General features: G+C 44.0%; 6 protein-coding genes across 6 annotated transcripts; 4 read left to right on the forward strand and 2 right to left on the reverse strand.

The window, feature by feature from the left end:
* Nucleotides 1-142: 142 nt before the first annotated feature.
* On the reverse strand, nucleotides 143-1,957 carry RhiXN_02368 (regulator of G protein signaling domain protein; the record flags this gene model as incomplete). Its single annotated transcript, XM_043322187.1, has 5 exons — nucleotides 143-814; nucleotides 862-1,155; nucleotides 1,214-1,352; nucleotides 1,462-1,579; nucleotides 1,612-1,957. The coding sequence occupies 5 exons, from the start codon at nucleotides 1,955-1,957 to the stop codon at nucleotides 143-145; spliced, it is 1,569 nt and encodes a 522-aa protein (XP_043188010.1).
* A 579-nt stretch (nucleotides 1,958-2,536) lies between these two features.
* RhiXN_02369 (acyl-CoA dehydrogenase) lies at nucleotides 2,537-5,151 on the forward strand (the record flags this gene model as incomplete). Its single annotated transcript, XM_043322188.1, has 15 exons — nucleotides 2,537-2,841; nucleotides 2,875-3,007; nucleotides 3,059-3,126; nucleotides 3,338-3,510; nucleotides 3,563-3,627; nucleotides 3,686-3,754; nucleotides 3,803-3,851; nucleotides 3,903-4,051; nucleotides 4,104-4,195; nucleotides 4,247-4,337; nucleotides 4,394-4,447; nucleotides 4,504-4,546; nucleotides 4,608-4,705; nucleotides 4,776-4,905; nucleotides 4,955-5,151. 15 exons carry the CDS (start codon nucleotides 2,537-2,539, stop codon nucleotides 5,149-5,151), a joined length of 1,716 nt encoding a protein of 571 aa, XP_043188011.1.
* A 7,426-nt stretch (nucleotides 5,152-12,577) lies between these two features.
* On the forward strand, nucleotides 12,578-13,855 carry RhiXN_02370 (uncharacterized protein; the record flags this gene model as incomplete). Its single annotated transcript, XM_043322189.1, has 5 exons — nucleotides 12,578-12,790; nucleotides 12,851-12,917; nucleotides 12,984-13,006; nucleotides 13,061-13,372; nucleotides 13,445-13,855. The coding sequence occupies 5 exons, from the start codon at nucleotides 12,578-12,580 to the stop codon at nucleotides 13,853-13,855; spliced, it is 1,026 nt and encodes a 341-aa protein (XP_043188012.1).
* Nucleotides 13,856-18,468: 4,613 nt separating this feature from the next.
* On the forward strand, nucleotides 18,469-19,074 carry RhiXN_02371 (uncharacterized protein; the record flags this gene model as incomplete). Its single annotated transcript, XM_043322190.1, has 3 exons — nucleotides 18,469-18,573; nucleotides 18,632-18,651; nucleotides 18,780-19,074. The coding sequence occupies 3 exons, from the start codon at nucleotides 18,469-18,471 to the stop codon at nucleotides 19,072-19,074; spliced, it is 420 nt and encodes a 139-aa protein (XP_043188013.1).
* A 156-nt stretch (nucleotides 19,075-19,230) lies between these two features.
* On the forward strand, nucleotides 19,231-20,088 carry RhiXN_02372 (RNA-directed DNA polymerase from mobile element jockey; the record flags this gene model as incomplete). The annotated part of the gene is made up of 1 exon (XM_043322191.1): nucleotides 19,231-20,088. One exon carries the CDS (start codon nucleotides 19,231-19,233, stop codon nucleotides 20,086-20,088), a length of 858 nt encoding a protein of 285 aa, XP_043188014.1.
* A 1,216-nt stretch (nucleotides 20,089-21,304) lies between these two features.
* RhiXN_02373 (uncharacterized protein) lies at nucleotides 21,305-22,156 on the reverse strand (the record flags this gene model as incomplete). The annotated part of the gene is made up of 3 exons (XM_043322192.1): nucleotides 21,305-21,470; nucleotides 21,525-21,638; nucleotides 21,717-22,156. The coding sequence occupies 3 exons, from the start codon at nucleotides 22,154-22,156 to the stop codon at nucleotides 21,305-21,307; spliced, it is 720 nt and encodes a 239-aa protein (XP_043188015.1).
* Nucleotides 22,157-22,174: the final 18 nt, after the last annotated feature.

A 22,174-nucleotide genomic window follows, 5' to 3' on the forward strand; every position in this document is an offset into this window, starting at 1 on the left:
TACAAACAAACCGTTCTGGTAAAGACGGATACAAATTAGGATAGGCTCAGCCCGAGAAATCGTAAGGGAATAAAAACAAAAATCAAGAGCACAACAACAAGGAAGGAGCGGCGACTGGAGGTGAAGATAAATAGAATAAGATTTAAATAGGCACGGCGACGAGGATGCCTGAGACGATCAAGGCAAACAGGGCTGCAACCACCATGGAACGAATAACAACCTCCCATTGAGCCCTACTAATCACCGGACTGCTAACGCGAGTGACAGGACCAGCTACCTTGGTCAACATTCTCTTGATCCCGTTTCCGCGAGCAGCTTCGAGGGTAGGAGGGCCAGAAGTAGAGTTCAAAGTCTTGGAAGGAAGTGCGTCGAAATCAAAGTTGAACTTGGTGACGCTCGATCGGGCACCAGCGGTCTGAGCAGAGGCCGACGGGGCGATAGTCGACTCTACGTAGGTGCTCGCATGATCGCTCATAGTCGCAGTGTCGTCATCGTCCTGAGAGGGAATAAAGCCCGCAGTCTCGAACTCGAACGCCGATTCCATAATCGGGGTTCCTGGGCGGATGCGTGGAAGAACGTAAACATCCGGGCGGGAGCTGAGATCAACGTGAGCGCGAGCTTGTTGAGGAGAGTGCACAGCATTCGGGTACTGGACAAAACTCGAACCGAGGGGTTGGCCCTTGACGTCGTGTGAGGTGTCGATGGTCGTGAATGATGCTTGATAGGGGGATTGTGGCTCGCGGGGGACCGGGGCAGAGATAGCTGGTCGTACCAATTCGAAAGGGTGCAGTTGGCGAGAGCCGCCCATCAAATACTACATCCAGTTAATAAAATTCCAAAGCCAATACAGTTGGAACCTACCAGAATTAGACAAACACCGTTGGCAGAGCACAAGAATACAGTAAGGCCGAGCCAGAGTGGAGGAATCATCCCGAATCGAATGTACCGGTTTCGTTCAGAGAAGTGACTAACCATCAAAGGCGCAAGCGCGATCGCCATGGTCAACAATCCCCCAAAGATCACACAAAGCACGCGTTGGGTGCCCGCATTGCGGCTGCGGGACTTGACAAAACGGCGAGCCGAGGTACGAAGCATGACCTCGACATCCGTTCGGATGGCGGCAAAGGCGTCGGGGTGTGGAGGTGCTGGGGTCTCCTGGTGCAACTCCGTCGACGAGGCCATCGACGAGGGCATAGAACTCAGAGATGCGCACAGCGGCAAGGTTGAGCTCGTACTGGGAGTCGGATGAGAAGAATGTTGCCTTGGCACGAACCAGCGAGTGATAGAGGCGAAGCGGAGAGTTACCAGCGTGATAAAGTGCAGCATAGTCGTTGAGCCAGAGAAGGAAATATCTAAATGATGAAATTGGTGAGTCAAATTAAAAGGGAATATCAAAGAAGAGAATAGAAGAGAAGAGAGCTAAGAATGAGATAGTTGAGTTGATAATGATTTTTCACTCACAGGTTCTCTGCTCCATACTCCTCGAACAAGAGGTACTGTTCGAAATCCTTGAGACTCAAGGGTGAGAGATGCCGCATCGCCAAAATTTCATCAAGGCTGACAGACATTTCGGGAACCACTAGAAGGTGAGCAGGCAAATGATAAGCATACAGTCGGCAAAATAAGAAAGTAAATGAAATGGGAGGGGAAGAGGAGGGAGGGGCTGAAAAACCAAAGCAAACTTGCGAGACTTGTACTGACTTGTCCATTGCTTCCCAACACTTTTAACGCTCGGAGGCCTGGCGAGCCTACTTGGGATGTCGAGTAGGGTAGATCCCGAAAATACATACGGGCGAGGCCTGGGTGGAATGCTGTTGTCTAGCGTAGACCTGGGCGGGGTGTTGGTATTGATAGGAGGGGGATAAACCGAAGGTGAAGCTTTGGCTGTAGAAGCGGACATTTCGCCGTCATTGATTTTATCGGACTGAAAGTTGAGAGTCACGGGTGGCCGAGCCATGTCGAATCGCAGGAGAAGAGTATGCGAGGGCAAAGAGAACGAGCGGAGGATAGAAGGCCACGAGTGGGAACGACATAAACTACGGCGGGAATTTATACTCTGAGAGTACAATCTGAAAATGACCAAATTAAAATAGAACGCCCAATGCTCACTGAAATTCGACTAGTCAATCGTGGTCCAATTTATTTGTCTTATTAATTTGCCCGCGATAGAAGGCGTTGAGTTGCGGGTTCTCATACCCCTCTTGGTCTCCCGATGACCATCCGAGGCCATTACGAAAGCGTCGCGCAGCAGCCGAGCGGGAGTATTTTCGGGAAGTGTGGAGCTAGCCGCAAAAAATACGAGGCGTACATCGAATATACTGTACCATCAATCTCAGCGCGAGGGGGAGGGACCAGCAAGGACTCTGGTTGTGTCGGTATTTCAGATCTAGACTAGCAGGTTAAATTGATTTCAGAACCCGGACACTCGGTATGAGAACAGCCAAACAAAGCCTTACAAGGATTGGTCACGTGGGTATTGTGACTTGATCAGCGGTTTACTTCTGGACTCGAGGAGTGGGTTGATAATTGGACCATAATGTCGATGTCTGGCGCAGGCCCCTCGCAACCGGCGAACATAGAAAACAGCAGCGGAATCATGCTAATTGATCCGCATAATCCGCACGCTCCACCCGAGGAGCCGCACAACATCACGGAGCAGGAAGTGGGCGAGTATCGAGAACAGGACAGGTACCTTCCGGTGCGTATTCAGCAGGCCCCACTCCGTATTCTCCCGCTCTCAACCCCGTGGTCTGTTCAGATCGCTAATGTTGCCCGAATCATGAAAGCCGCCATACCGGAAAACGCCAAAATTGCAAAGGATGCAAAGGAATGCCTCCAAGAGTGTGTCTCCGAACTCATAAGTTTCATTACCAGTGAAGCCGCCGAAAAATGTTTCATGGAGAAACGGAAGACTATCGGCGGAGAGGATATTCTCTATGCCATGACCAGCCTAGGCTTTGACGATTACGAGGCCACCCTCAAGATCTATCTCGCCAAGTTGAGGCAGGTAAGCGCCATGTCACTTTGAATGTGCGCCGATTGATCTCGCCCGATCCAGCACCAAGCCGCTGCTGCTCAAGGCGTTCATCCCCCGGATGAAGACCATCACTCACACGATGACGAAGAGTAGCACGCAATCTTGCCAAACTTGACTCTGCACTGAAGTTCATATCCATAATTTATTCTACGCTGTCCTTGTGCGCCATTGTACCTGTCTCTAAATGTTGTTGTCAAAATACTGATGAGATAAGACCATGTGAGCATGGCACGTGCCCCGCCATTGGCATGTGAATCGCCTGAACCGGTCCGATGTGCTCTAAAGCAGCCTCATCTGTAGGTCGACCCGCCAAGTTGAGCGACCACCACTACGCCCTGCTATGAACACCTCCAGAGCATTTCCCAAGGTTTTAAGGCCTCTCTCCCTGGCTCAATGCCGACGGATGGCCACACAAGCACCGGGCCCTAGCGGAGTTGGATTTGCCCTCTCTGAAGAACAGGCAGGAATACAAGGTACGAGGCACATGCCATATGCAAAACGGCTATTTTATCTCTACGATTATAGACCTGGCCAGGAAATTTACACGAGAGAACATTGTGCCTGTCGCAGCCCAGTACGATCGATCCATGGTCAGTACCTCGCGGGCATGTTCACTCTCAAGCTCGTTCTCAATATGGTGCATCGCAGCAATACCCTTGGCCGATTATCAAGAAAGCCCATGGTGTTGGCTTGCTCAATACACATATTCCCGAGGAGGTTCGTCCGTAATGCGTATTTTTTATTGCCGTGCTGACTTTGTCCTAGTATGGGGGCCCTGGTCTGGGATTGGTGGAGTGCGCGTTAATTTCCGAAGGTGGGCCTGCAGTGGAGATCGTGATCGTGTTCTCATTCATTAACTCCCCAGAACTCGCTTATGGATGCACGGGGATACAAACTGCGATCGAAGCAAACGGACTGGCACAGGCTCCTCTCATTGTCGCTGCGAGCGAAGAAATCAAGAAAAAATACCTCGGGCGAATGACCGAGGCTCCGTTGGTAGCAGCGTATGGTGTGGTGAGTGTTTGCCCGAACCTGCCCACTGTCAGATCTCATGTAATTGTTTTAGACCGAGCCCGGGGCCGGTTCCGATGTCGCCAATATCAGCACCAAAGCAGTCAAAAAAGGGGACAAGTGGATCTTGAACGGAACGAAGATGTGGTGCGTTTCCATAAAATGAATCAACTCGGATGGTTTCTGAGAATCAGTTAGGATCACGAATGCAGGCCATGCAAATTGGTTTTTCGTCTTGGCGCGTACAGATGGCTCGCAGCCGGCCTCGCGCGGAATGACAGGATTTGTGGTGGATGCTGACTCGCCTGGGATAAGTCTGGGGAAAAAAAAATAAATATGGGGCAGCGTTGCTCCGATACAAGGATGGTGACATTCGAGGACGTCGAGGTACCAGAGGAGGTGGGTTAACCTGTTTCGATAGACAAGTCACTTGGGTCGAACTGTTGCCATCACAGAACGTTATTGGGGCTCCTGGAGAGGGATTCAAAATTGCTATGAGTAAGTACTTAAAGAACAAGGGCCAGACCGAATATCATCAACTTGCTGACGCGGTATTAAGAGGCCTTTGATATCACTCGTCCTTTGGTTGCTTCTGCAGCAGTTGGGCTGGCTCAACGAGCCTTGGAAGAGGCAACACAATACGCCCAAACCCGCAAGGTGGGTGGATAGATGCTCGTCTACTGGCTTCAACTCATGTATGGCGCATGATCCGTTCCTCATGGTGCAGACGATGGGTGTGCCGATCATTCAACACCAGGCGGTGGCCTTTATGTTGGCTGATATGGCGATCCAGACAGAGGCGGCGCGTGCGCTTGTGTGGAAGGCAGCTTGGAGTAAAGATGCGGGTCATCGCAATAGTAAGTAGCGTAATATCGAACTGTTAAGACTTGATTCAAATCAAATTAGCATTGTATGCGTCGATGGCAAAAACGTTAGCATCTCGAACAGCCGTTGAGAACGCCAATCTTGCCGTTCAAGTGTTTGGTGGGGCAGGTTTCAATACCGAATACCCCGTCGAAAAGTTGTTCAGAGACAGCAAAATTTTCGAGCTTTATGAAGGTAGTACGACCCAGTCTACATTCACAGGATCAACTGACCTTTGATTATCCAGGAACCAGCCAAATTCAGAGATTGATTATCTCGCGGACTTTGTCTTCATTGTATCCTGGTGCTTGAAGAGTATTATTAGAATCCTAACATGCGTTGTAAATCGCTGGAGAGCCACCGGAAAGCTCCATTTGGCTAAGTTGAGAAGTATGGTCCCATGAAAGTCCACAAATTTGCTAGAGCCGGCTATTATCGTAGAGACCATGCCAGTGACTGTAAAATCTGGTTTGAATGGCTGGGCGGGGACGGTATGAAGTCAAAGGTTCAACGGAGCTTTCTCGCAGAGCATATAGCTTACTTGGCCTCATAGAGGCAGGCTATGACTAACCGGCTAACAAGATGTAACTGAGATTCAACCTTTTGAAGCATCTGGTCAGCGGATCTTGATACGCACGTGAGTAGCTCTCAAAATATGAATTAAAAAAAGATACGCATGTGATTGTTTGCTTGTTGCTCTTTAAATATGAATAATAATAAAAAATGATACGCACGTGAGGTGGATGTGAAATAGCCCTGGGCTGTACATTTATCCGTCCTAGTCACTGGACCATAAGTATGTCTATACTTAGTGAATATATACATTATCTCAGACCTGTCCCTCTCACTGTGGAATGAACATAATATTTAATATCAGCCCAGCTCTGGTGCTTGCAATAAAGCAACTGCTCCTGTTGACTGTGATCTTTGAAACTATAGTGACAGTGAAAGATAAACATTGAAAATTGGTATGTACTTTTTTGTCCCCTTCTACACCCCTCCTGGGCAATAGTTGGGCTTACAAGCCACCCTTGTCAATTTTTGAGGTGCCAGAGGGATTAATTTTGCACAGCCAGGGGTATGAAACAGTCTGTATAAGTGCAGCTAACTCAAAATAGCTTTAACTTCAACAAAACAAATGCACAGAACACACCTTCTCCAATAACTAGTTGGGCAACCTCTGGTCCACAGCAGAACCCCCAAACTCCCTTGGGCCAGTTGAACCACAAATGCTGCAATGATGGTGGGGCCTGTTCAACTGAACTTGTGCACTGAAGGAACCAATGAATGCATTTGCTCCCACCAAAGCCTCATAGACAACTTTCAAATCAATAGTGTGGATCTGAAAGATAAACAAGAGGAACACACCATTGAAATTGATTATATTAAGTCTCAGCTTACACAAGTCTAGGCAAATTTAGGTGTTGTAATTGAAGCATTAGGTATTGGTTTAGGAGCACTGCTTCTTCTGAAGTTCAGCACAATTGGCAGGCTAATGCAGAGGGTCAATAGGAGGTAGACTGGGAGCAATAGATTCATACCATTTCTCAGGTTGAAGGTATTCATGAATCAGCCATGCAACAAGCATCTCAAGGTCTGGTGGCAGTAGCTGGCAAGCTTAGGAGCATATAATATTTTATTCCATTTACGTGGCCCACTGTCCTGGACATGGTCACATGACCAGTACAAGCGGTTGCATGCTGGCCCAAGCCCAAATTTGGGGGGTAGCAGGTGTAATCATGGGTTGTCAGCAGAGGTAATAGGGCTCTATGGCTTAGTGGTCAAGCTGGTTCAATTCTGGCTAGTTCTATTTTCCTCTGTTTATGACACCCACTATATTACAATTAAGGTTCATCTGTGAGTGTTCAAGATATATGCAAGATGGCACATGACGTCCAGATGTATTAAGACATGCAATTTGATACATCTGGGGGGGCATCTGATGGCATCTGTCCTAGACATTGTGTGGGATGCCAAGGAGGTTGGTGTTATGGATATGACATTTCTTCAATAATCTGTACTTATTTTATTATTTACACAAGTAATAATACAGTAAATAAAATGAGATGAAGATGCAAACTAAGGTTTTCAAGGTCCCTCCATCCAATTGCAACCTTTAAAAAACTGTTGTACACCACTGTAAGGTGGGTACACACTAGTGGCAGGTGCTTGGGGCTGTAACTAATACAAGGTGAATGCTGACTAAGCTAACTATCTAGGCTAACTACTGGGATAACTGCTTAAGATGGCAACTACTAATCTAACTACAACAACAAGGGGGCCTTAGGCCTAGAGGTGTGGTAGGTCTGTCTGAGGCAGGGGTGAGTGTGTTGCTTCTGAAGGTTCCAGCTACTTAGCTGGACTACTGGACCTGTCTGTGCTTAGAGACAAGGTAAAATTGACTTGGGGTCTCCAAGCAAATTTCCTGCTGTATATAGACCAAGCTTCTAAGTACATGTGGTCTGTGCATGTGTGAATAGAAGACTACATGTGAAAAGAGAAGCATGCTGCAGGCTGTGCAGAAGTGTGGATTTCTCCTAAGCACCCTTGGCATGGCATCTTGGTGTGGGATCTTGGCAAAATAAGCATTGAGGTCATGTGATCAAAAAACAAAAGATAATGAGTCCAAAAAAATTGTACAAATATCAGAAAATTTGTCTGATTCTAATGGTATATGTTAGGAGGTTGTAACAAAAACTTAAAGGCTTCAGGAATACCCTCAATATGCAATATTCTTTGCATATATGCTGTTTTCTCACTCATTTAAATATATGTAAATTCTGCTGAGTAGATAAATAGTAACTACCAATATTTTCCTTGTTTGTAGTATTTATTATACAAGATTTGTCATGACCCACTCCATTATTTTCTATGAGTCCTGACCTAGTCAAGCCTCTAACACACTCATGTTCCACACCAGCATGACCACAAGCACGCATATACTTGCACTTACACACTCAGAACCTCCAAGTTCCCACATATAAGAGACTGATGGTTAACATGGCTGGACTTAGTGATATTCTCTAAGTCCAGGTCATGTGACCTCCCCCCTCCAGTCCTTTATCAAATGCTATACTAAACTACTATGGATGTGAGGTGGGGGGGTGACATAATCTCTTCTATAATAATATATTATTCAGACCTCACCCATGGGCCTTAATGTTGGCCTGCAGCAAGGGGGGCAAGGGGAGTGCAACATCCCCCAGCAACATATATTATTCATGTATCACTGTGCGTCACATATACTATATATATCTTTGACAGTGGATATATATGGTAATAACCTTTCCAGATATGGGTTATGACAAATGGAAGGGGGGACATCTTGAGACCAAGTAAGCCTCAATTTATGCACATATATTTGTACTCACATTTCCCTAATGCCAGTGCTGAACCTAATTCTTGGTTAGTGCCTGCATGCCCAGGGTTGTGCAGATGCACTTGCAAAACCAACAGCAACCTAGACAGCAACATTCAAGGTGTGCTAGGTGGTAGCACAGGGTCTTTGGATGTAAATGACCTTTCAGTCATTGCAATGCAGCAATTGTACTGAGGGATGTCAAGGTTGATGGTAGGAGGTGTTTGGGTGAGTACCTTGACATTTGCAGCTTCTGATGCACTGACCAGCATACCAAAAAACACCCCCCCTGTCCCCCCTTCTGGGGGAGGGTGGGTGCATCCTATTCAGGTGTTGGACAGTAATGGATTGAAATGTAATAATGAAACCATTATGTATGTAATCAAATAAATATATTCAATTTATCTTAAAGAAACAAAGGGCCCAAAGTGTACATATACATTGGTCCCAGACATAGCAGAGATATTGTCAAGTGGTGGGCCAGCATTTGTATCCCAATAATCAACAAATGCTGGACAGTCTGGTCTATTACTGTACCAGACACAACAAAAAAGTCCAGTTCAAGCCTTGACAAAGGCTGGACATGTGCTGTCCAAGTCCTGTGCCCACCACACACCCTTTGTCAAAAAGAGGGTGAAGTCCTGTGTCAGTTGGATTCAATGCATTTGTTACAGCAAGCATGGAACAAAGTCTCTGCATCAAGCATCCAGAATTGCTGGCAAAACACTGGTATTATTCCCAAGCTCTGGGAGGTTGAGCACCAGTTGTCTAATGTTTCCCTGTTACACCCTCAAGAATTATACCATTGGATTCGCCTATTTTTTCTATTATTTTTAGTATTTTTTACGGACTCTTTATCTTTACTTTTTCGATCACGTGATCTCGGCGCTTATTATGCCGAGATGCCGCGCCGAGATGCCGTGCCAAGGGCGCTTAGAAGTAATCCACGCTTCTGCGCAGCCCGCAGCATGCTTCTCATTTGTCTTTTGTACTTCTTTCTCTCACACGCACAGACCATGTAGATAGTGCGTTTTGTCTATATATACAGCAGGGAAATTGACTGGGAACACCAAGTCAATTTTACCTTGTCTCTTACTCATTAGAGAAGGTAGCCAGCCAGCTAAGTAGCCGGCCCCTAGTAACATCAGTCGCTTACCCCTCATATTCACCTACCACACCTCCCAGGCCTAAGGCCCCCACGCAGTAGTATAGAAGCAGCAGACTGCCTTAAGCGGTATTAGGATAGCCTTAGTTAGTTAGTTAGATTACATAAGCTTGTAGTAGTACGGCCTCAAGTGCCCGCCTCCACTAGCGTGTACCCACATTACAGTGGTGTACAACATTCCCTTTAAATTTTTTAAATTCCACTTTGCTTGTCTTACTTTAGCATGTAGCAACACACTTGTTTACCTTCTACTCAATGTACCAAGCTTTCATTAAAAGGGCTGGTTAGACAAGGTAGATAAAGTGCACCTGGACATACAGGTTTGTTTCCTGTAACATTTATTGCTTGAAGTTCTATCTGACAAAACTCCAACCATTGTAGACCTCCCCACAGGCGCAATTTACTCCCCCATAATCTGACCCCTTGTAAGTGACGTTTTGTTGTTATGTCAAGCATATACTAATTAACACCCCAGGTTGTTAAACCTCTTGCTAGATACATCTAATTGAATCAATCATTCAAATAGGAGGGGGCCTGGCCCACTATTGGGATCTATTGGTTATGTTTTGTATACATATACAAGAAACACATACATTTCAAACTGTCAATATTATCATTTGCACAATACTTTCATAATTATACAAAATAGATATTCAATGTAACATTTGCAGTATAATTTTGCCCAGTTCCCATGTGTGTGATATACATTGATACACACCATGTATGGTTATATGTTGTACTCCACTGTAAGGTGGGGTACATGCTGGTGGGCAGGCACTTAAGGCCATACTACTACACTACAATCTAACTATGTAAGGCTAACTACTGTCTGACTGCTTAAGGTGGCATCTACTGATGTATCTACATCAACAAAGGGGCCTGAGGCCTAGGAGGTGTGGTGAGTGAAGGTAAGGGCTAAGTCTGTGATACTGCTGGGGGGCCAGCTACTTAGCTGGCTACTACTGCCTCCTCAATGAATATGAGACAAGGTAAAATCAACTTGGGGTCTCCAAGCAATTTCCCTGCTGTATATATAGACAAGAAGGTAAATACATGTGGTCTGTGCGTGTGTGAAAAGAAGACTACATGGGAAATAAGAAGAGTGCTGCACGCTTGCGCAGAAGCATGGATTTCTCCTAAGCGCCCTTGGCACAGCATCTTGGCGCGGCATCTTGGCATAATAAGCGCCAAGATCACGTGATTGGAAAACAAAAGATATAGACTTTGTAAAAAATACAAAAATAATAGAAAAATCAGGCAATTCCAATGGTATATGTTAAGAGGGTGTAACATTATAGCAAAAGCTGTGCAAAGACATATATGGGGGGATATATGTTGGAACACACAGCAAAATTTGATGGATACCTACTGCTCAGTATATTGTCAACTAGTATGAACTGATGGTGCCTGAGTGGATAGCGTTCCACTGACTGGTTCAGAATTCAACTGCTCCACATGAGTCATTATTCTATTGGCAGCAACAGACATCATTGGCCAATGTGTGCAGGTACGATCATGGAGTTCATAGAACAGTACAGTGGAGCATCTGCATGAGAGGTCAAAGACCAGTTTGGTCTTGATAGGTTTGTATAATGCTGCTCTTATATAAACAAGCGCCAAACTGTGGGTTTATGACCCTCCAATATACAGTGTAATTTATGGTTTCTGGTCAGGTCTCCACTTGCAGACTAGGGTGTAGTTAGAAACTGTTATGTTTGTAACATATGTTTGTAACAATGTGTTACAAACATATTGATAACACAACCAGGCCAGACAGACAAAACAGAGTGTGTTAAAAACAATTTCAAGTAGATAAATAGATAAATTGGCAATTTAATCTCAACTTGTCCTCAACTTGCCCCAAACTACTGAATTTCAATGATTGAGAAGCAAATTCAGCCCAGATTCCTGGGTTGAACCAAGTATATGGCAGGCATAATTTGAGATTGCACCATAACCAATGTTTAAAGTAATAATGACACAATGCCAACAACAAAAACCATCCAGGCATGATGATTAGCCCTGAACAAAGCAACCATAGCTGAAGGAAAGTACACACAGCAATTTCCACTTACTGAGAGCTATTCTGAGGGGGATACTACAGAGTTTGGGGTAAGACTGACCCTGGAAAGAGCTCAATCTACTTGAACCAAACATGTTTTACTGGAACTTGCTGACTGGCACAGCTAGTACTTTCTGACTTCCTTGCAGCTTGGGGATTGGCTGTTAATCCAGCACAACATATTATCAACTTGTCCTATCATTAACACCAGCTCAAACCATTGTAGATAGAACTTGAGTTAGAAACACAGCTGTAGTACCAATATGTCATAACCTCCTTAACTATACCATTGGATTTGCCTGATTTTTCTAATATTTTTACTATTTTTTACGGACTCAATATCTTTACTTTTTTAATCACATGATCTTGGCGCTTATTATGCCGAGATGCCGCGCCAAGATGCCGTGCCAAGGGCGCTTAGGGAAAATCCACGCTTCTGCGCAGCCTGCAGCATGCTTCTCATTTCACACATGTACTTCTTTTCACATGTGCACAGACCATGTAGATAGTGCACATACTTCTATATATACAGCAGGGAAATTGCTTGGAAACCCCAAGTCAATTTTACCTTGTCTCATACTCATTGAGGAGGATTAGTCAGCCAGCTGAGTAGCCAGCCCCCAGTAGTTCTCAGAAGCTAAACTCCTTTACCTTACTCACCACACCTCCCAGGCCTAAGGCCCCCCCTTGCTGATAGAAGTTAGCAGTAGAGCGCCTTAAGCGCTAGTAGCATAGCCTTTAGATTAGATTACATAAGCAATATCTGTAGTAGTACAGCTGTAAGCGCCCATTCCACTAGCAAGTACCCACATTACAGTGGTGTACAACACAATATTACTTGCTTCAAAGGACAGTAAACAAGAACAGGGCTATAAATACACTGGATAGAGTGCATAAAGTTCACTATCTTTTGTATCCTCTTTAATGACTTCTAATCTGCTCTATACTGCCCACATAAGTTGGCTTTGTGCAGCGCTTCACCTGCTTCCACCCAACTTGCCAGCCAGAAGCTCATTGTATAACTTTCAAGGCTGGTGCCCCAATCTCAAGCTTCTTGACAGGTTTGGCTCAGAATGTGGCATGCTAAGTGCTGAGCTGGAGAATATATTTGGGCTACAAGCAACATCACCTCTTGTATTCAAGGAACAGGGCCCAGGAATTGAATTGCTTACTGACCTACTGTCCAAATATCTACTACGCAACTATAAAGAGAAGCCTGTGCTGGCCAAGTGGCTTGAAGACCTGACTACTGCTGCAGAAGAAGTCTCAAAGGGCAATCCAACTTCTATCCAGGTAAGGGAGGGTTAGAGCTACTGGTATCAACAACACTGACTTAAATACTTTATATACAAGCTTAAGCAAACTTCCAAGTTGTCAGTGGTACAGAAACAAACCAACAAGTACCTGGAACTTGAGGCCAGTAAGGTAGCAGACCAAAAGTGACTTACACTTGAAGCAACCAAAAAAGCAAACAAGTGTGCTACAGAAATGGCTAAAACAGCACAAGGGGTGGGTATATGCAATTTCTTTTTTGACTGTAGATAGCTAACCCACAATAACTAGTGTAACTGGAGACATGGAATTGATGACCTAGAGGATGTACCAGAGGAAGCAACCCTGTACACAACAGGACAACATGGCTATTCCAAAGTTGACAAGTTAGTTATCAAGTGTAAAAGCAAGACAACAAACAAAATCCAATTTCAATGTTCTGCAGCTGGTTGCCAAAAGTCCTGGACCAATTGTCAGCCTCAGTGCCAATTTGCTCATGCAATTGAAGAATTTTGTTTTATTGACCCTAATATGCTCACTGAGATTTCTATGGTGGCTAGTAAAATTGCACTTGGATCCAAAGTTGCAGAACTTGACTCCCAGGTAACTTAATTAGCCAATTCTACATTGTCTAAAGCTTCTGGTACATCAGCTTTGACTAAATCAACCTCTCAGCCCTCAGTATTTTCTGCTGCTCCTGCTGCGGGCCAACAAGCCAAGCAACTTTGCTTTGACCTATCAGATGTTAACTATGTCTGCACAGCACAGATTCTCCCTAGCAAAGTTAATCTCCCTGAGTTTGGCAAAATGATTCAAACAGCTGACTCCTATACTACACCTAAGTCTGGCTCCTACCTTGCTCAGTGTCAACTTCCAATGGAATCAGCTAGGATTTGTTGCAGCACAGTCAAAGAACTACAACTATACAAGGACCTCACAATATCTTTTGACAGGGGGACAGCAATTTGTCCACAAAGCTTCACCACCATTCATATTACAACACCAGATACTTGGGAAGCCCACTTGATGAAGGCAGTTGAAGCGTCTGGCATATCTTGTACTGGGCAGTATTATGTGAAGAGCTGAAGAAGGTTAGATACACTTGTGCCCAAAAAGATTGAGCCATGTGAGCTCAAATCAATGATGCTCACACATCACCTGCACAATTGAGAATTTGTTTACAATGTAATAGTAAATTATGTAGATACAGTAGTATAGAACATATATACAAAGTTTTAGATTGAAACTAAGTTTCCTTGTGGAGATACGCATGAGCAAAATTTTTGGGCTGGCTCATTCTTTTTGAGCATTTTCATATTGCACCTGCAACTGCATGCATGCACCCAAAATGACATGCAAAACTGAATAATTTGGATACAAATCTTAGCATTTGGTGTTTCCACCTTTAGCTAAATACACAGCTTGTACTTGATGTGGTAATGAATCATACAAATTGCCAATATATATTGGGGAAATTTGTTTCCATTTGTCCTTCACTATTTTCCATAAATCTTCCTTATTTGAAGTGGGAGGTTGGTGAGTACTCATGCACTCCTTCAGATGCAACCAGATGTTCTCAATTATATTCAAATCCAGGCTTTTTGATGGCCATGGGAGGATGCTTATGCCCCAACTGGTGAGCCAACATTGTGTCAGCCTGGCTGTATGCTTTGGATCTTGGTTGTGCTGGAATATAATGTCAAATGGGGTGATTTTATAGTTTGCAAGGGTTCCAAAGAAGGCATCCCCAAGGATTTCAATGTATCCTGGGGTGTTCAGCTTGCATTGTATAAGGTACAATCACCCAACTCCCTCTTGGGTAATGCACCCCCAAATGAAGATACCCCTGCCACCATGAGATATTGTCTTTTTGGTGTATCAGGGATTATACAGGGACTCACTAGGTTGCCTCCAGTAATATTGGCCACTGTCAGCCCCAAATAACTTGATTTGGACTTTGTCCAAGAAGACAATGTTGTCCCAGCGTGATTGTGGCCAGAATAATCAACTGTGGGCCCACACGCAACAGGCTTTTCTATGCCAATAAGTGAGCAGGGGTACTTGGCAGCATTTGTATGGCTGTAAACCCAGCTCTTGGAGGTAGTGGCAGAGGGTAGAGGACCCAACAGCAGGGAAGTACTGCCATCTAATATTTGCTGCTGTTGGTACTCTACTCCAAGCTAGGGCCAAAGCAGCAAATCTGACATTGCTGGGGGTTAATTTTTGTGGGCGCCCAGGAATGGGATTGTGTCAATCAAGTGGGCAGTCAGTAAGTCCATACTTGGCCCAGATACAACCAACAGTAGTGTGAGAGACCTTGGTCAGAGGTTGCAAAAGCTGAACAATAGCCCAATCTGAGTATTTGAGCTTTTTCAGCGCAATTATCTGAGTCTTAGTCTTGGGACTAGTGTTTCAAGCCATTTGCGCACTTTTGGCAGGTGTTTGAGCGTAAAAAGGGGTGGTAAATGGCACTCAACAAGGGAGGACCAAGTAGCTTATATAAAGTGATCAAAAAGAATGAGCCAGCCCAAAAATTTTGCTCACATGTATCTCCACAGGGAGCCTTAGTTTCAATCTAAAACTTTGTATATATGTTCTATACTACTGTATCTATGTAATTTACTATTACATTGTAAATGAATTCTCAATTGTGTGGGTGACGTGTGAGCGTCATTGATTTGAGCTCATGTGGCTCAATCTTTTTGGGTGCAAGTGTATATGTGCTCATTTAACCAACTTCACTAAGCTAACTGGACTCCAAGGTCATTGAAGAGATTGGTGCTCCCATGTTTTCTGGAATTAGTTGCAATAGCACTGGGAACACACAATTGGCTTGGGAACTCATTAACCAGATATACCCCTGTATCATTATCCTTCCAGACCCATGCCATCAACTTCATAATGCAATCAACAATATCTGTCAATTAGAGTACTTTAAAGAGGTAAGTGATTCTTCTCCACCATTTCTATGGCTTAATGTAACCTTCTATTAGTTAAAGATCCAGCTCCATGTGGTTTGCTCATATCTCAGTAAATCAACTTTTGCAGCCACACATTTCAACAACTATTGTGTTCAACAGAAGATCACTTGGGGGACAGAAAAGCCAGGGAAAACTTGATTTGCAGGCTGGCATTACTGTGCTGCAAGCATTAGGCGGTGCTTACCTGCTATTGAGTATGTGGTCAACAGGGTTTTAGACCCTAAAAAGATGAAGGTATGCAAGTCTAAGTATATTCTGTTGGTGTGTCTGTTCTCTGACTCCTATCAAATTGTAGAACCATAAGCTTGGATTTGTTAGAAATCTGGAACAGTATGTGTTGGAATATTGTTATTTGGCATCTATTCTGCATGTACTGTACAGGACCAGAAGAGATCTTCCAAAGACTTCTCCCTGTGTACTTAAAATTTTTGTCTGACTTTGAATACATTTTGGCCCCTCTGCATTGACAACTTTGTGTGTCTTTCAACAGGTTATGAGTCCCAATGACAACTTCTATCAATTCACTCATTGCTGCTATGCCAAAGCTCAATGGCAATAACTATCATGACTGGGCCTTCAACATCAAAATGATAGCAATGCGCGCCAGCGCTTGGGACGTGCTGACAAGAGTACAGAAGCCGCCTAAAGATGGCAGGGGAGACTGGGAAAAGCTTGATTAGGACGCATATACTATGATTGGTCTATTGGTTGGTCAATTGGAAATGGTACATGTACAGGACTGCAAGACAGCGCATCAAGCGTGGGCCACACTCAAGGAAATATATGCAAGAAGTTCAAGGGCAAATTGAATTGCACTACAACAGAAAATGAATATGGTATTGCTAGTTGACAATGATGTTCAAGATTATGTAGCTCAAATCAGTGATCTTGCAGCACGTTTACAAGCATTGGGAGTCAACATATCAGACAAGGAAGAAGCAGACATACTAATCATGAACCTACCATCCACGTGGAATCATGTTGCGTCCTTGTTAATGATTTGACCCAGAATTCTAACAGTGAAGGATGTGGCAACAGTTTTGTGTGAAGATCTAGTGCAAAGAGAACACAAGAAGAATGGCGGAAGGATAGCTGCATTTACTGCACAAAGCACAACAGGCCAGAAGAATAAAAACCAGGCCCTGTTTGTCAATTGTTGTGAATGCTATTGTTGCCGCAAACATGGGCACATTGCTGCAAATTGCAACGCGCCAGCACCAGTATTGAGATTGGAATTGCCCTTGAAGGAGCCAAAGAAGACCAAGAACGCCAATGTAGCTCAAGATCATACGGATCAAGCTGTTCAAAGGAGTTACTGGCAATGATTTATGCTCTATGAATATATCAAGCAACAACAAGACACGGCTGAGTGCCCCCTTGTTAAGCTCTTTATTGGGATTATTTTGGTGTGGGCGTAGGATGCTGCTGTGTGCTCCCTACTGCTTGTGTGTTTTTGGGTCAACTGTGTGTCCCCTCATGTGTTTTTGGGTTGACTATGTGTCCCTGTGCAATCTTACGCAAGCAACTGTGTGTCCTTGACTTTGTGTTTGGTCTTGGGTTCAGTGGGAGCTGCAAGTTCTTTCTTTCTTATGTTTTTCATGACCATTTTCTTTCCAGCTTCAGTGGGAGCTACCCATTGTTTTTCTGTTGATTTTTCTTTCTCTCTCCATGTGTTTGCGCCTCTACCCAAGTGGGAGTATTGGAATATTGTGTATTTGGCATCTATTCTGCATGTACTGTACAGGACTGGAAGAGATCTTCCAAAGACTTCTCCCCATGTACTTAAAATTTTTGTCTGACTTTGAATACATTTTGGCCCCTCTGCATTGACAACTTTGTGTGTCTTTCAACAGTATGATTGTTTTAAACAACAGTTGGGCCAACTCAAGAAAGTTACTGTACCATTTGCAAAGGCTACCAAGTGCTTAGAGTCTGGACACTCAACTGCAAGCAATGTCTTTCTGTTCAACTTGAGCATTGTGGCATTGCTTTGAAAACTATTCAAAAATAACAAATCAGAACTTGCACTTCCTGTTGATGTTATTGACAGCATTTGTTCCATCTCCAAGTCCCATTACTATGATATGGTCCTTGCAGCTGGGAATGAAGTCTATCTTGCCAGATTCTTCCTTCACCCAAGTATGTTAATTCATTCTATACGTTGGCCAGAGGATTACCAAATTTGATATATTTACAAATAGACTATTGAGACACTGATATCCTTTGGCGCAATAATCTCAATCCACTTTCCACTGGAACTTGATACTCTGACCAGCCAGAGATCAGCCCCTGGCAGTGCTGATGATCTCACTAAAGCTTTCCTGTTGTTTATTAAGGTTGCATTATACTTGAAGAAGTTGCTTTGTGTTGAGCTGAATGCTGGGACAATACCAGCTGCAAGAAACTTCCCAAGCACTAGCAAAGGGGTTCATTCTACAATCAATGTGTTCAAATCACAGTTAGCTGCATATGCACATGGTGAATACCCTTTCACCCTTCCCTTGCCAATTGCAGTCAATTTCAGCCCATATAAATTTTGGGGGAAATTATTGAGGGATCCCAACACTTGCTTTCTTGCAGTAAGTAGCCTATATGATGCCTTTTGGATGCAATCAATATCAGTCTTTACTTAACTACAAATATTTTCAGTATTTAGCTAGGAAACTGTTCTTGCTTATCCCTAATTCCATGGGTGAGGAGCAATCAGTTTCCTGCTTTATGGCCATCAACACCAAAGAGCGCTCCCTTCAAAAGGTTTCAAACCTAGCTCATATGACTCAGATTTGTCAACATTTGATTTGGAAGCGTCAACTTGACAAAAAGGTAAGTGTTCTATATGTCCGTAAGCGCTCTACAGAGCTAAAATCATCATGTATTACAGGTTCACAAGCCTGTTTTACGGTACTGTGATTTAAGCAAGTCTGTCCTTGAACAGAATCCGCCCAGCGCAGCTGTTTCCCTGGCCCCTAATGCTGAAACCCATCTTATCAAGGGGTGGTCAATTGACAATGCTGAAGCCAAAACTACAGATATCTACCAACTCTGGGGGTGGAGAACAACTCTGATGCCAACTACGCTTTGGATGAGGAGTACAAAGACATTCCAGATGCAATTGAACTGGGGGTTATGAACTTGCTAGGCAATGATACAGATTTATACAGTATCAATACTACAAATCCAGCACTCCTGGATCTACTGGCAGATATTCCAACATCTCAAGCAACAGACTCTGTTGTTCTGAAGAAGTCAGAGCCACCCATGTCTAAAAGCTCAAAGGCTTTGGCTAAGAAGGACACCAGCAGTGTGGACCTTGACTCATATTAGATCTATACAGAGATATAACAATATATTACATTTTTATTTCCATTTGTTAACAACCTGTGTTAAAAACATCATGTTACAAACATGTGAAAGCTCTCATTCAAAGAGCATATTTCCAACTCTGCCAACAAAGCCAAGGCAGTCATAGCTGGTTTAAACATGCTAGCCAACACACAGCATGGTCTGACCATCAAGCATGCGCGCATCCTATACCTTACCCGTGTCATCCCAATCCTCACAAATGGATCCCCTCTGTGGTTTCTGGGGCGCAGGCAGAAGTCATTGCTTGAACCACTTAGGAAGGTCCAGAACCAAGGATTGAGATGGCTCCTTGGAGCCTTCAAGACCACACCTATCTCCTGTCTTGAACACCTAGCTTCTATCCCACCTTTGCACATCACATGCAAAAAGCTTGTCATGAATTACTTGGCTAAACTAAGAACCATCCCCAAACTGTCTGAGGTTGCTAAATGGCTCCCTACATCATGGGACACGCATACACACACCCTTAATAGCAACAGATGCAACAACTCCAAAAGCCTACAGTCACCCATCCATTTCATTGCATCACATAGCAACCCACAGATAGAGTTTGTCTCCCCATACCTCAATCACCTGTCAAACCCATCCATACTGTTCCCAGATCAAATCAAAATCAAGGATACCACCAATGGCCTCAAATGCAACATATACTGCAACAAAATCCTATCCAAAATCAGCATACTCAAAGAATGCCATGCCAGCATTCTTGGCTACTCAGATGGGCATGCGGCAGTGTCCAATGGCATTTGGAAAGTTGGCGTTGGCTACATTATACATGCTGAAAAAAGGACTCTGTTGTTGTTGGTTGGTATTGGACTGCAAGCAAACATCTACAATGCAGAAATGCTGGGCATATTGCTAGCATTCATGAAAGCAAAACAAATAGCTGAAAATCAAGGTTATTGCAAGATTTGTATATACTGCAACAACCAGTCTGCTGTAAAACACTGTGGAAAGTATGGGCACTGGACATAGGCGCTGAGGACCCTTGAGCGCTGACCACCAGCTGAGAAGACGCTTGAGGGCTCTCCAAAGTGCTGTTGTGATTGGCGTCAGCACTCAAGAGCGTCTTGGGTGCGTTCTTGACCTGATCAAAACGCCTTTGACGCTGCCAGATCCCAAGTTCAGTGTCTGGGCGCCTTTCTTATAGAGTAGCAAACAAATCACACAAAATCATACCATGATGTAAATACATAAGAAAATGAAATTAACAAAAACAGCCAACTAGGATAGGTGGAAACGCAAGTGAAAGCTATGCACAATCATTGTTGTCATCTAGAAATTGAGTGCAGATTCCACTTTGATTCCAATCAACTATTGCCCAGCTATTCCTGCATTGTACTTGCCCAATCATGGCTTCAACTGTCTCAAGATGTACCATAGGGGGGTTAGCATGTGTTCATAAGTTACCATGGGAGTATCAGGGTGTGTTGCATCCATTCCATGGGTATTGCATGGCTGAATGAATGCCAATAAATAAGGCTTGCAAGTGCCATTGCTAAATAGCAGTCAGTTGCTGAAGCACAATCAAGCCAGCAGTACTCACCCCTCTGTATACACAACATAGTAAATATCAAGGAGCCAACCATACTGATTTTCACGGACTGGTTGATTGTGCTGGTTCCAGAAAGCGGAATTTGCATTGGGTAGTAATGTGTACTAATTCAAAGGGGAAGGAATGAAACAAGATCTTTACAGTGAAGCCAGAATATATAGTTGCCTTACCTGCACAAATGAATTGTTGCATGCCCCTGGATCACCATCTATCAATTTGGCCATACAAATTCAATCACCATTGCCCAACATGCAAAACCATCCATACCAAACCAGTGAGTTACAGTCAATGCAAGACCAAAGATACTGTGCGTTATTAGACCAATAAACAATACCAAAGTACTTGGTGAGTTGGTTGTATAATGACTTGGTCATGGCTACCTTCTTAATGACTGGCATTCCAAGAATAAGTGATGGAACTAAGAATTGGTGTTAGTATGAGTCTGGGGAGCATTGTGCCTGGGTTAAACATACATTCAGGATAGATTGTATCTTTTGAGGATATCTCTGTCCTATTGTCAGCCCAACGCTTGGGAACGGAAGTGTGCGTAAGCGTGGGAAGGTTGTGAATCATTGAAACTATTTGCATTTGCATACAGCGCTGAATATAGTTGTTGATATTTTTGTACAGTTGAACTCAATTCTTTACAGCAGGTAAAAGGTAGCCACAAAATTGTTCCATTACAAACACCCAGGATGCCCAGAGAGGGCCAGTTTGCCAAATGTAGGATGGGATATGAAGGATTGCATGGATGGTTAAGGGGCAGACAGGCAGACAATCAGCCAAGTATTGATAGTAATACCTGTAACGTAAATGTATACATATAAGTTCAGAATTGTGAGGATGTAATACATACTTCTTGTATTGGGTCACCCAGAGTTTAACCATTTTATCCAAATGTTCAACATCATCAGAAGTGAGCTTGAACTTGAGGCACATTGTGACAATCTCATGCAGGAGGAGCATATGCCTATATAAACAGGGGTGTCAGCATTCTGCATCTTGAGTTCAGAACTGCCAAAGGCCAATGTATTGTTACTTGTAATACCAGACAGGCAACCAATCCTTGAGCACAATTGGTGCAATATACTGAATCCAGAACAAATATGCCTCAGCTTTGTACAAGTGTCCGTCTTGAGCAATGTTGGGAAGTGTGCCAACATAGCTGTATGGCATATATTGAATACAGCTAGCGGTTTCCAATCCAATAACCGCAAAAATTGCTGGGAGGAGCTTGTAGTTCCTGGTACCTTGATCCAAACCTTTGAACTTCCCAGTCCAGTGCAGGAGCATATTTGGAACCATATTTTTGAAAAGTAAATGCATGATGTTGTAAGGAGCACAGGAGGCAAGATCAAAGGACTTGAGGAACAAGAATATAGGCTGACTGTTAACTCCATAATGCTGGGCAAGGTTGTTATGTGCTGTCTGTGTATGGGCAGCGTCAGGTTCACCATAATGGGCCAGAAATCCTTTATGCAAGTGCATTGGTAGGTTTTTGCAATC

This window comes from Rhizoctonia solani, chromosome 16 (assembly GCF_016906535.1).
Source record: "Rhizoctonia solani chromosome 16, complete sequence".
NCBI lineage: Eukaryota > Fungi > Basidiomycota > Agaricomycetes > Cantharellales > Ceratobasidiaceae > Rhizoctonia > Rhizoctonia solani.